The sequence below is a fragment of the Lentinus tigrinus genome (genome assembly GCF_003813185.1).
Source record: "Lentinus tigrinus ALCF2SS1-7 unplaced genomic scaffold L226scaffold_50, whole genome shotgun sequence".
NCBI lineage: Eukaryota > Fungi > Basidiomycota > Agaricomycetes > Polyporales > Polyporaceae > Lentinus > Lentinus tigrinus.
In genome coordinates this window covers 181,297-194,006 of record NW_027137959.1, presented here as the reverse complement: position 1 = coordinate 194,006, position 12,710 = coordinate 181,297, and the positions used below count along the sequence as shown (strand labels likewise).

Below are 12,710 nucleotides of genomic sequence, written 5' to 3'. Positions count from 1 at the left end.
CTAGACATAGAAACAATTGCCAGAGACAGCTACATCATGCCTCAACAACCAGTTCAACCTATACGCAATTGAATCAGCATGAAGCCCAGAGACCGGCAGCACAGACTCAGTACTCAGGACTCACCTTCGCAATCGCCTCTGCAATCTTGCTCTCCAACACCTTCGCACTGCGCATTGTGTCCTCGAATATCGTGCTCGCACACGACGTGCACCTGAGTGCAGACGCGATGACGGGGCTCAGCATATTGGTCGAAGACGCTAGCGAGCTGTCGGGGCATAGCTTGAGCGCATCGTGCAGCCGCTCCATATACGCCACAAAGCTCCCCGCACATCCCGGAACTGCGTCCCGATAGCATGGACATACACTATGCGTCCAGCCGTGTAACACGCACCGGAGCCGCACGTCTTCATGTCTGGGAGCACCGGGCTAAACTGCATCCACGCCGGAACTTCGTTGGAGTTCGTGATAGAGACCACGTCAGCCGCGGCTATCCCGCACCTCCGCCTGAAGTCGAGGAGATTGTACAACGCGAGTCCGGATACGTATCCGTACTCCTTTGCATACTCCGGGTAGAGCGGGCCGGCGAGCGTCCTGCGCGCTGCGATGGCAGCGACGCGAGGAACACCAGTCATACAAGCCAATGCGTAGACGGCGAATGGTTTCTCGTCGAGGAATTCTGGGCGGAAGAGGTACGCGCGCATACGCCAGGTAACCGCGACCATCCTGTACTTCCTTCCTGCCTCGAGTAGGAGCGGAATGTCGTCTAGGGTGATGGGCGGCTCTTCAGCGAGGTGGCAGAAGGGGAGCAGCTTCTCCCAGACCGCACTTGGCTCTGAAACCGCAACGTCAGGTTTCTCGCCAGCGGCGGCCGCAGTTTCCCGGCCAAGAGCGAACATGTCAGCGAAGACCGGAGAGGCATCGGACAGACGCCTGCGATGGACATGGAATTCGACACCGTCGGAGGTGCGGATGATGACGTCTCCAATGGCAGAGTCGCGGTATGGCTCAGGCTGGTGCTGGGGAGCAGCCGGTACTGACATCGTGGCTAGGTATCGGAGAGAGAGCTTGGGAGGATGCGTAGCTACACGCGTCAGCTTATATCGTTCCTCAGCCTCCCGCAGCACCTTCTACGAAGCTTAGCTTGGCCGAATATATGCAGACACCCTGATGGAACCACTTAGCAATACTGCATCCGTGTGATGTAGAGCGATTGCACTTGCCGTTATCGCCTGACCCTAGGATTCAGGTTCGCAACCACATGATGCCTGAATGTGGTCGACCTCAATTCACTATCGAGTACCCGTGCTGAGATGCGCCTTTGCAACGTGACTTCGTACCAGGAAGAGAGACCACACAACGACTCCACTATGACAGTCACTTGTTCTCCGTCATATCTCGCTCATGTTCGTGTTCAGCGCAACTCTGCTCTCTTGATGTTCGGATGTCCATATAATACGAACAAGCGACCGGTGCACACCTGTCAGCAACTTCAGGGTAAATCAGCCCAGCATTCAGAATCATCGCACATGACAAGCCCGGACACACCTTCACAATTTAGCAGAGATGCTCTCCGCCGACCCTCCATCCCTCTCCCGCTCCTTCTCCAGCTGCTCCCTCGCCCGACGCACCTCGTGCGCCTTCCCAACACAGCTCGAGTTCGTCCAATTCAGCATCTTCGAGATCCACGTTCCGACTTCCGCAATCGCGTTCAGGTCTCCCGGTGTCTCGTACTTGCTGCCGCGGAGCGCGTAGAGAACGTCTTCAGTGGCGACATTGCCGGTAGCGCCCGGGGAGTACAGGCAACCGCCAAGCCCGCCGACGGAGGAGTCGAACATATGTAGACCGTATTCGAGCGAGGCAAGGATGTTCGCTATGCTCATGCCATACGTATGATGGTAGTGACCCTGGAATAGGAACCAATGAGCGTGAAACAGGATCCAGTAGAGAATTGCCTACAGCAAACACCGAGCTGGTATGCCTCCACCGAGCACAGTCCGAAGGAGCTTCGCGATCGTGGTCGGATCACCCGTGCCAACGGTGTCGCTCAGGCTGACTTCGTACCAGCCCATGTCGAGCAGAGCGTGGGAGATGTCCTTGACCTTGACGGGGTCGACCTTGCCCGGGGTACGGGCAGTCGATCACTACGCTCACGTAGCTGAATGACGCGTCAGTGGGATCCTATGCGGAATCAATATGCGAGACATACATACACTCTCTCACACGCAGTCCTTCCTTCGTAGCGCGCTTCAAAACGACATCCAAGCGCTCCAAGGACTCCGCGACAGTGCAGTTCGTGTTGGCCTTCGAGAACGCGTCTGTGGCGGCGGTGAAGACAGCAATTTCATCGGTGTAGAGGAACTCCGACGGGGACTACTCGGAGAGAAGGTCAAGCAGAAGCTAAAGACCCTTGAGGTTGGGGACTAGGACCGGGCAGTGGAGACCTTTCACCCGCTGCATTGTCTTGAGAACCTCCGGGGTGCCTGCCATCTGTGGAATCTTCTTGTCAGTCTGCGCTCTATGACTGATAGGTAGTCGTCGTGACTGTGTCGCACATGGAGGAAAGGGGCAGGCCACGATCAACAACGTCTTTATGCGACACTGTTCGCCCGATATGAGCGTGTTGGCGATTAGAAATTTCATCACTGGGTGCAGGGCGCGATGCTTGTTGCACAACCGGAGAGGAGTGCTAAGCTGAACTCTGACCGAACTCAGCACGCACGCCATGCCCTAGGGTTACCCTCCCATACTGTCTTGTGATATCTAGGACTAGCAGTCTGGAGGGCCCCATCGGAGCATATAGTGACCAGCGACGCGTACAATAACCCATGGTCATGGCATTGGCAACGCAGCCGCGCAGGTCCTCTCGACGAGTTTGACATGGATGATGGCATGTACCGTCCCTCCCCATCCGCGCTGCTGCCATAGCTCCCCATTCCCAACGTAAATGGACGCGTACTCACCTGAGCGACCCACTTAGGGCTCACGAAACTTCCTGACTCGATAATCTCCAATCTCGCGTTCGTTAGTCTGTTGACGAGCTCCGCCTTTACTGCAGGCGGAATCACCGCTGACTCATTCTCCAGGCCATCGCGGGGCCCAGCTCCAACAATCTTGACGCGTTCGCGAGCCTCCGTGGCGTATGCGCGAGTCCGGAAAAGGGTGAGAGCTGGGCGAGCTTTAAGGATGATGCGTCATGCGAGCATGGTCGTCGAGGTCACTGGTATCAATACTGGCATGTCAAGCTTGACAAGGCTTGTCACTGGCATTGGTTGCGCCGATGTCGTTGTCGGCGTTGAGGTCGAAGATGGTGTCATAAGAAACGACAGTCCAGGACTGGTAGTGGTCATGGGACAAGATGTGACGCAGAGCACCAGCGCGTATCCGCGCCCTCTCGCTTGCTCTCGATGACGATGGGCACGGCGACGGCGACGGCAATAACCAGTGCTTCTTCCCAGCATGCACATATAGCCAGCAGGACAGTACGAGCAAGGATTATTGGTCGAACATGTTGAAGCATGCCATCGATATCCTTCCTGGCCACCGTGTCGACCCGCCCCCAGCCTGAGGTAAGGTACGTTCATCAGAGTCTCGTTTGTTGTAGTCTTTCGCGACTGAAACTGTGAGGACAGGAAATCCGGCTCATTGAGGTTGTACACCCCAAGCATTATGGCATGGACGCACTACGTTCAACTTGTCGTCGAGCTGAAGGGCAGTCTAAGGGACTCGCTGAGCTCGCAAGCTATCGTCGGCTTCAGCAGAAGATGATGATATCCCTCCGAACTGAGCGCGAGCTCTTGCAGTCGCTCGCATGCGATTAACAGACAACAAAAACACTGAGCTGTTTTATTATGGACCTGGCAACGTCTACAATACAAGGTACTAGCTCCGTTAAGTTGTCTCATTGTCCTTCATCAGGCAACACCTCTGATGGTATGAGATGCTGTAGGTCAGCCCTTTCACCAGGTAAGTTTCAAGTCACATTCCGTGCGGCTGGCGAACTGAGAGTTCACGACCGTACTGCCAAACGCTGCTTGGGCAAGACGCGCTCCCCCAGCTTGCAATAATTCCTTCCTGCGACGAGGCTTGCGGACGGAATGATTATCCTCACAATTCACAGCGGAGACCCTTTTGTTGGATAAATGCGGCCGCTTTGAACACGCTTTACCCTCCTCCCCCCGCTTTGGCAGTAAGGAGGCACCGCTTTGCCGAGATGCTACAAATTCCTTACTCCCCGGTTCACCACAACCACCTACGGCCACTTCGACTTATCCTGCTGCTTCTTCGCCACCCTCAATGGACCCCTTCCAACCGGCATCAGGGCCTGCAGGCCAGGCTCCGACCCCGAGTAAGTCAAACACTACTTAGGTATCGATTCTCCGACCAGTCCTAACCACGTTGCGACCAGGCGAGTCGTGTCCCAGCGCTGACCGTGGCGCCGCTCAATCCGAGAACGTTCTTTCTCAAGGAGTCGCTCCGGATGAACCGTTCCTGGACCTTAGTGCGTCCATAGTATGCGGAATGATTAACTTTTGCTCAATCACGGGATCCCAGGTGTCCTCGACGACATCATCGGAGGAGAATTATGTACGTCCATGCAATGTGCCGTCAACGTTTTTCTCTCTCATTTCACATACCCCGCAGATATACCGCCTGACACAACGTTCCTCACACCACCTGGGCCACAAACCACCCTCCCTGTACAAGTCGAACCACCGTTCCCTTCGGGGTCGGATACATCTTGCGTACCTCCAACACCCGGAAGAACGCCTTCCACATGTAAGTAGACTGCCATTGCATCTTGAGCCGCCATCGAATTCCAGCCATCTCAGCCACCACCTCGGCCCCTCGTTCACCCATAACAACCAAACCGCCGTTGTTTCCTCGCATGATCCGAGCCCGGGGCGTGGTGGACTTGGGGCTCGATCCGAAGACTTGCGAGCATTGCTTCCGCTTGCCCCTTCCCGGTGACGTTGACCCGACACTGGAGCACTTGCAGGTCACTGTAGGAGGAAAGCGCGGTTTCCAGCTTGACAGCTGTGTAGGTCTCAAGTACAACGAACATCCCAACCCCACGATCTTGAAGACGGTCGACTATGCGGACGCGGTTCTCGACGAGCTCATTCCGGGTCCCGATGTCGTCATTCAGAGGGGAACGGTGCGTATCATCACACCCATACTTACACGTTAGCTGAGCGATGCGGCTTCAGTTTCCCGAAGAGACGCTCAGAGCGCGAGCCCAAGTTGCAATGGAGAAGGAGCCTGCGTATGGCTTCACTCTCGCGCACCTCCTGACAATCATCTGTCGGAAACAGTACAACGCGCGAAACCAGGTCACTAGCGCGCACGACCTGGAGAGGCTCAGAGAAAGCCCGCGATACGAGTGGTTGTGGGTCGTTTCAGTTGTCAGGAGCGATGGCAAGCAAGGTCCCGTTCGCTGGTTCCCTGAGCTCGAGGTTCGCATCCCGCCGGAGCACTGGGCCGCGCTTCCCGTCGCTGGACACAAGATGCTGTCTCCGCCATCCACTCCCCACCGTGAGTCGGATCCACTGCCGGTTCATTCGAGTCTGTGTACTGAGATTGATGTACCTGGGCAGGTACCGCGCATCTCCCGCAGACCCCGCCTTCGCGTCCTGCGACTGCTGCAGCATACTCCCCGTACCCTTCGCCGCGCAAGCCCCAGCCTCAGCGACACTCTGATCGATTGCACAAGAGGAACAATAGTGCAATCACGTCCCCAACGCGTCCTGCTCCTCCGAACTCGGTCTCGGACGGCAATTTGCTGAAGGCTTCCATGACGGGGCATATCCTCGTTCCTCTTCCAGAAGACATCAATCCGTGCGTGCGGTACCCCGTCTATACGCAAGGCGGCCCAGGCCAGCGCGGGGTCTGCCTGCACAACGTCTATGCTACGACGCGTAGCGACCGCCTACTCGAGCATCTTCGCGAGACGATTCTCGACGCCGACCAGCCTCTGATCCTTGGCGAGGAGGTGACCCACACGATCGTGGAGCGCGCTTTCGTGAGTGATACACCGGTACGCATGGATTAGCGGCTCATGTAGGACCTTCTAGTTCCCCGGGGAGAGCCGCGGTCGTGCCGGGAGGTCCATCAAGGAGAGGAACGACACTGGGCGCTGGACTCTCGCTGACATCCTCATGCGTATCATACTCAAGCAACGCGAGTGGTACTGGAAGGTATTCATACCTCTCGATCGTTGTGATTTCCTTGTGCTTACCTTGCGGCGGGTCTGGATTAGGATGTACGCTCCGCGGAAGTGCAAAGTCTCATCGGCGGCTCGAACTCCCCCGTGTGGAACTGGTGGGCCCAGCGCGGGATGCACGAGGATCTGGTCTGGATTGTCGCCGTCCGACAGACTTTGCCTGACCACCAGGGCCAAACCCGGTGGATACCTGAGCTTGAGCTCAGGGATCGTTGACTCGCGGCTATCTCGTCGTTCGTTGGTGATCTATGTCGACCAAGTTCGAACTTGTGTCTCTCTCTAGACTTGTAGGATTGTGTATCGTTATGCATATAACAGTTCGTAGCATACTCAATGTATCTGGCTCAACTCTCGAACTTGAATGCCATAAATCCCTGATGCAGAGGCTGTCAACATTCATGTTGCTCCCGCTGACGCGACTCAGACTGGGAAATGGACCCGAAGAAGCGCCTATGTTCTTGAACTGCACCCACGTGGCACGTTGGTCGCGCCCCCGCCGCGTGAGGCCTTGAGGCCTTGCCGTTTTGTCTGGGCTTATTCTGTGCGTATATTGTTCTGAAAGGTACGCTCTCCCTTGGGATTACTAGACAGCGGCATTGAAGTGCAGCTTGTTGCGGCAGATCTCACTTTCCCGCCTTACTTGATCGGCCATGCTGCAGCTACAGTTTCCTAAAGACACCTCACCACCATCCTCACAAGCACCGTCCTCCGTGGAGGGGTGGGATGTACTCAAAGCACACTATCACGAACCGTCGCTCAAATTCGACGTAGTACGTGTGACCATCCGGGAGCGCCTCACCAAAGGCAATATGCACGTCTTCCGAGTGGAACTCCATCCCCTCGATGATCATGATGCGCCGATCGTTGGCAGCGAAAAGGTTGCGATCTGCAAAGTTGCTTACGGCAAGCGACGAGCGGATCTGCTGAAGAAAGAAGCAGATCTCTACAGAGAGAAGCTTGCGCCGTTGCAGGGCCAATGGGTCCCAATCATCTACGGGTGCTACCTCGGACAAACGGTCGAGGCGTGGACCTGCATTCTGGTCATGCAGGACTGCGGAGTACCCCTTCCACGTCCATTGATGATGCTTCCTCCACAGTTACGGTGCGAGTACGCGTTCTATTCACCTGTCCAATCCACGCTGACCTCCTATGATACAGCGCTCTGGCTATTGATGGCTTGCACGCCGTGCACAAAGCAGGTCTCGAGCACCGTGACTTCAAAGAGCGCAATATCGTCATACGGAAACTCCCGAGGGGCCAGCTTTGGCTTACTATCGTCGACTTCGGGGAGGCCAGGGAGCACGACTGCCCCTGCAAGGACTGGACGCTCGAAGTATACAGTCTCAAACCCTCTAGTTCGGAGTTTCGCTGTGTGGAACTATGGAATGTGTGCTGTGATACTGAGGTGTGGAGACCCAGTACGTCCCACATCCGTGAAAGGTCGAGGTGCTCACGCTAACATTGCTCGCCACAGGGACTGTTATGTTCTATCACAACTTATACCCTGCAGACTGGGCGGCCTCTGGTACTCCGGAAGAGTTTATTGCCAAAGCCGGTCTTCCTGAAGGTGCCAAGATGGAAAATGCGCTGAAACACGCGAATCTTATAATAGAACAGTATCGGCGGGATCGATGGAGTCGTAAGGAATGGGATGATCTGCCACTCACTCTGAAGGACTAGTCACGTTCGGCGTCCTAGATGTAGTACAGAAGGGACAAAAATGCGGTGACTTGCCGATGTAAACGCTACTTGTGTTCTGACAAGTGTTCAACTGTCATTCACGGACTCGGACCGTTCAAACACGAGCATCCACTGGTGCGCAGTCCACTCTTCTCAGTTCGCGACTCAGGCCGGAGGGACTCTACGCTGCGATGGTAGCGTGGGTATTCAAGTTTCATTATGTGTGGACACACACATCAGACGTCCAAATCTCTGCGATCACCAATACTCCTTCGGCGGGTCCTGAAGTTCCAGAGGCTGCGCGTCTCTCTCCTCCCGCTGTATGCGCCACCACTTGAGTGCCTCCCAAGCACGCTCGGCTTCGCTGCGAACCTTTTCATCTAGCTCCCTGTACTGCTTGTTACCGTCCTTGAGGTTGAAGTAATACAACTTCACCAGCGCGTCTGCACTGTCGACGGCATCAGCGTTGCCTCTGAGGAACACCTTGAAGATGCGGGGGGCTGTATAGAAGAAGATAGAAATCAATGTCGGGAAAATTAGGAGAATACTGTTCTACTGTAGGATGTACGTACTGGGTAGCCACAGCTCTGCAGTGTCGCAAGCCCAGAAGAGCTCGTCGCATCCTGCCCCCAAGCGTGTAGGCCGAAAGTGTCCCTTTTCAATCGGAAAATTCAGCTCGCAGCGGTGATGACTGAACGCCGCTTGGAAGTTGTAAATACACGGTGACGCGTTGTCGGTATCGGCGTTCTTGACAAAGACATCGTCGCCTGAGAAGGTGTGCATCTCAACGCCTTCCTGGTGAATGCGCTTCAATGCCGTGAGCACTTTCACACTAGATCATCGTTCGAGTGAGTAACGAAGGGCCCATGGAGATCTGTCAATCGGCTTACCAGAAGTCCGTAGGGAGAACTCCAAGCGGCCTTTGCAACTGTGGGCCGACACTCTCAAGCAGTAGCATCCCTATCTCAGGCTGCTGTCCATCCCCGGTGCATCTGCCACTGAAGTATCCAAAGCACCGGGGCACGTCATTCCCCTGCAGCTTTGCTAGCTGGAGCGCAAAGATCTCCGCCTCGTGCTGTAGATCCGGAAAAGCCTCGGGGTCGCATGTAAGCTTGCAAATGACTAATGGGAGGAACCGCCGGTCTTGTGAACGACCCGGGGGAGGAGGGTCAGTATTGAAGAGCAATTTTGCGGAATGAATCGCGATGTCATCCCTCTCAAACTTCAGCCTATTCATAAAGTACAGCTTGAGAGGGGATGCCGCGGCGGTCCCAAGGAGATCAAGGTGATGGACGTGTTTACTGTACAGAGTGCAGTCGAAAGGCGCGTCAGCTTCGCTGAGTCCGCCTGGAACTTGGGAAGGTACGATGGATGTGATATAGATGGCAAGCATGGCTGAGTTGCGGTGGTAATACTGGGATGGAGGGAGGAGGAAGAAGCATGTTGGGAGAGCGCCGGAGCACCTCCACGAGCCTCCGCTTAGACCGTGACGCCTAAGAACCGCCCGGCACACCCACCGCGAGAGAGCGGGGGAGGTACGCCCGACTATTCCAAGCTGCTGAGCGTCGTGAGCGAAGAGCACGTAAGCGTCAATGGTAGACATTTCTGATACGCCCACCCGAAGTTCATGTAGGCTGTATTCGATGTATATTAGTGGTACAGCACAGCGCTGGCTAGTTCGACTCGTGGTGACTATAGTACATCATGGCGAAGGTCCATGACCGTCCAAAGCACGAAGTCGGCTCAAACTGACAAGACCAGGTTCAGCAGCTTGCTGTAGTCCGGAGTACCCAATCCCGTAACCTAAGGGAGCAATGTCCGTCAGCTATCATCCCCTCGTCAAAACAAAGTTACCACATACCGGGTCCCATCCAGCAAGCGCAGGGAACCCCTGCTTCCCGCACCCAGGGTTACTCCCAATCGTGATATCATTCAACGCCGCGGCGCCCTGTGAGTACAGTAGCGGGTTAATGAACCCGAGCGACGGCTTCCCCGCATTCAGCCTTGCGTCATTCAGTAGCGCAATAACGCTCGCCCATGTCGGCGTTGACGCGCTCGTCCCGAGGACGAAGAACAGCTCGTCCGCGATCCACGTGAAGAAGTTCACGGACTGTGCAGAGATGTCCGGGAAGCCGCGCCCGGAGGTGTTGAAGAGCCCTGCGTTCGTGCTCCCGAGCTGACCGAAGTACTGCTGCACAGCGCCGTCTTGGTACGATGGGCGCGCGAAGATGTTCGAGAAGCCCCCAGAGGAGAAGGATGCCGCGACCTCGGGCGCGACGCCTTGTGTGCCGCCGACAGACGTTAGGCTGTAGCGCGTGTCGTGGCGTGTCAGGGGTGGGGACTTCGATGCATGACCACGGAAACTTACAAGGGACAGCCGCTGGGGAACGTAGGCCCGAACGTGGTGGCGTCGCAGGTGCTATTGAACGGGAAGCTGTACACACCATTGTCGCCGGAGCAGAAGAGCACTGTCGTGCCCCGACTTCCCAGCTGTGCGTAGACGTCGCAGAACGACCTGTCAGTCGTCAGTCACAAGCAACTTTCCAACGGAGGATGCACTCACTCTGCGAGGGAAACATCGAACGTAAAACCATCTTCGTCGAAGCCATAACTGGTACTGAGGACCAACGGGGTCTCCTCCTGAGACAATAGGAGGTTTGCGAGGTCGATGAAGCCGAACGCGTTCGCCTCGCCGACCGAGTAGAGTGTAGTCGGTACGCCTGTAGCGACGCCCACAGTATACTGGATGTCTAGACTCTGAGAGCATGTCAGTGATCTCCACATATACATATGGGAGATGGGACACGAACAGCCTCGAGCGTCCCATTTCCTGAGGTGACACCTCCATCCACAGAGACGATAGCGAAGTTCGGTGTCGGGGTCACGTCAGTCCTAAAATCTTCGAAGAAGAGCTGCAAATGCCGTGAGCAATTGCTCATGCACCAACCTGAAGAAACGTACGTTCAGGTCGGCTTCCGTGGCCATCTCCCCGAGGTAGCTACTGACCGCGAGATTATTCCCGGGGTTGGTAGCGCGCGCAGACGGGATGTTGTAGAAGTCTTCCAGACACTGCGGGAATATTTCCGTCTGGCACTGGCTGGGAGGCGTCGCCTTCTTCGTCAGAACAGACTTCGGCGGCTGCACGACCTTGAATAGGGCCTCCTTCCCGTTGGGTGGAGGAATGAACCTAGTGTCACGATGTCAACGGCGCGATGCGTCCGCGCGGGAGAATATCAGACGCACTGCGTGGTCGGGAAGATGAACTTGACATGCTGTTCGACGGCTTCGGGGATTGTGTACGACAGCGTGCGGATAAGCGTCGTATCCGAGTGCTTGTCAGCGAACTCGGTGAAATTCGCGCTGAGCAACGCGTTCGCAGTCGACACTGGCACGTTGATACGCAGCATGTCTCCCGAGGGCGAAACCACCTCGGCCTTAATGCTATGTTGAGAGAGCCAGTCCGTGACGGCCTTGACGCTTTCAGTCTTTGGCGCAACGAACGCTTCAACCTAGGGCAAGATCAGTATGGTTTCTGACATGCTGACGAAGAGGGAGTACCTCAGCCTTGGTCAGGTACTTCCCATAGTTGGGGCTGGCGGGATCGCTGACATCGTACAGCGCTGTGTGAAGGCCGTTCATGTTTGTGGGAGGTAGACCGAGGGTCAGCGAGATCGATTGCCCCGGCGAGGCTGGGTGGAGAGGCGTGAAGTGCGGGTTCTGCGGAACCGTCTGCTGCGCGCCATGAATCCCCGACGACAGGGAGAGAAGGCCGACGAGGAGGAAAGCTGGGGAGAGCATGTCGACAGGAGATCTTCAGGTATGCCTGAGGACTCTGATCAGTATATCGACGAGCACTCTTCTTATAAGAATGATAGGCGGCTGAACGAAGGTTCAATTGAACTAGTATCCACAGGCTCGATGTCTGAGCATCTCTGCAGGCACAGGGTAGAGGTTCCCAATAGTCACGAGCGTGGGCTCTGCATCATTTGTCAAGCATCCCTGTCAGAGATGCATACGGCCGTGACTCGAGGCAGAAGAACGGCCATTGGACAATGTATAGACCTTACGGCAGGCGGTCAGTGCCCCGAGCGGTTAATCGAATCCAGGATGATTTCTCAATCATCAGAAGTAGAACATCAGTGGTTCTGTGTGCGGGCGCCACCAGAGCAGCAAGAACGTCACGAAGACGTCTGGCGCGTTCCAGTCGGACATAGCGCATCCATCTGAATTGAGACGTGAGACTCCGCATCGCCTCGAAGATTCCTGGAACAAAAGCGACTCCGATCTCTCGGCAGAAAGCAAGGAGTTGGTTGGTTGACTCACCCTGCTTCACTTCAAGTCCAGGGGTACCGCTTGAGCCATATGCATTCCGACAAGGTGACGGCTTCTTCTGTCCGGAGATTTCACGGAGCACCGAACTAGACCGCGATGGATGGCAAGCACGGCACAAAGATACCGTCTAATGGGGCAAAGGCCGTGTACGACGATAACACTCTGCAGGTTGATTCTTGAGAGAGCATGGCCGGACAGAGGTTGAGTGAGGATACGACGCTTTGGGTGTATATGATCATGGGTAACATCATAACCTTGCGGCCCGGGCCATGACACGTAGATGTATCCCAAGCCCCTGTTCCATGTGGCTCAAACAGTCCAATGTACGCCGTAATTTATGCGCTTCAAGGAGAACGAGGTTGGTGGGAGGAGAGCAACTGAGCAAGTTGGCTAAACGCCGTCCCGAGACTGTGATTACACGTGGCCAGCGGCCCGCTATGAGCAAGCGCTTAACAGTCGTAACAACACCGTTGAGCC

General features: G+C 55.8%; 6 protein-coding genes across 6 annotated transcripts; 2 read left to right on the top strand and 4 right to left on the bottom strand.

Moving 5' to 3' along the window:
- Positions 1–34: 34 nt before the first annotated feature.
- On the bottom strand, positions 35–1,041 carry L226DRAFT_575834 (uncharacterized protein; the record flags this gene model as incomplete). The annotated part of the gene is made up of 3 exons (XM_067685258.1): positions 35–58; positions 125–339; positions 393–1,041. The coding sequence occupies 3 exons, from the start codon at positions 1,039–1,041 to the stop codon at positions 35–37; spliced, it is 888 nt and encodes a 295-aa protein (XP_067529786.1).
- Positions 1,042–1,548: 507 nt separating this feature from the next.
- Positions 1,549–3,267, bottom strand: L226DRAFT_548265 (aldolase; the record flags this gene model as incomplete). Its single annotated transcript, XM_067682575.1, has 7 exons — positions 1,549–1,905; positions 1,993–2,115; positions 2,144–2,156; positions 2,208–2,371; positions 2,423–2,488; positions 2,962–3,129; positions 3,232–3,267. The coding sequence occupies 7 exons, from the start codon at positions 3,265–3,267 to the stop codon at positions 1,549–1,551; spliced, it is 927 nt and encodes a 308-aa protein (XP_067529785.1).
- A 2,305-nt stretch (positions 3,268–5,572) lies between these two features.
- L226DRAFT_305574 (uncharacterized protein) lies at positions 5,573–6,612 on the top strand. Its single transcript, XM_067673741.1, has 3 exons — positions 5,573–6,020; positions 6,073–6,195; positions 6,258–6,612. The coding sequence occupies exons 1-3, from the start codon at positions 5,793–5,795 to the stop codon at positions 6,435–6,437; spliced, it is 531 nt and encodes a 176-aa protein (XP_067529784.1). The 5' UTR covers positions 5,573–5,792; the 3' UTR covers positions 6,438–6,612.
- An 88-nt stretch (positions 6,613–6,700) lies between these two features.
- L226DRAFT_494662 (uncharacterized protein) lies at positions 6,701–7,968 on the top strand. The gene is made up of 4 exons (XM_067677489.1): positions 6,701–6,783; positions 6,842–7,323; positions 7,380–7,639; positions 7,696–7,968. The coding sequence occupies exons 2-4, from the start codon at positions 6,872–6,874 to the stop codon at positions 7,899–7,901; spliced, it is 918 nt and encodes a 305-aa protein (XP_067529783.1). The 5' UTR covers positions 6,701–6,783; positions 6,842–6,871; the 3' UTR covers positions 7,902–7,968.
- A 126-nt stretch (positions 7,969–8,094) lies between these two features.
- L226DRAFT_305555 (uncharacterized protein) lies at positions 8,095–9,678 on the bottom strand. Its single transcript, XM_067673740.1, has 3 exons — positions 8,792–9,678; positions 8,474–8,733; positions 8,095–8,401 (listed from the first exon to the last, which is right to left on the bottom strand). The coding sequence occupies exons 1-3, from the start codon at positions 9,502–9,504 to the stop codon at positions 8,160–8,162; spliced, it is 1,215 nt and encodes a 404-aa protein (XP_067529782.1). The 5' UTR covers positions 9,505–9,678; the 3' UTR covers positions 8,095–8,159.
- Positions 9,645–11,699, bottom strand: L226DRAFT_472122 (family S53 protease; the record flags this gene model as incomplete). The annotated part of the gene is made up of 8 exons (XM_067676440.1): positions 9,645–9,704; positions 9,763–10,207; positions 10,270–10,416; positions 10,465–10,658; positions 10,712–10,813; positions 10,863–11,088; positions 11,145–11,410; positions 11,460–11,699. 8 exons carry the CDS (start codon positions 11,697–11,699, stop codon positions 9,645–9,647), a joined length of 1,680 nt encoding a protein of 559 aa, XP_067529781.1.
- Between the last annotated feature and the right edge of the window lie 1,011 nt (positions 11,700–12,710).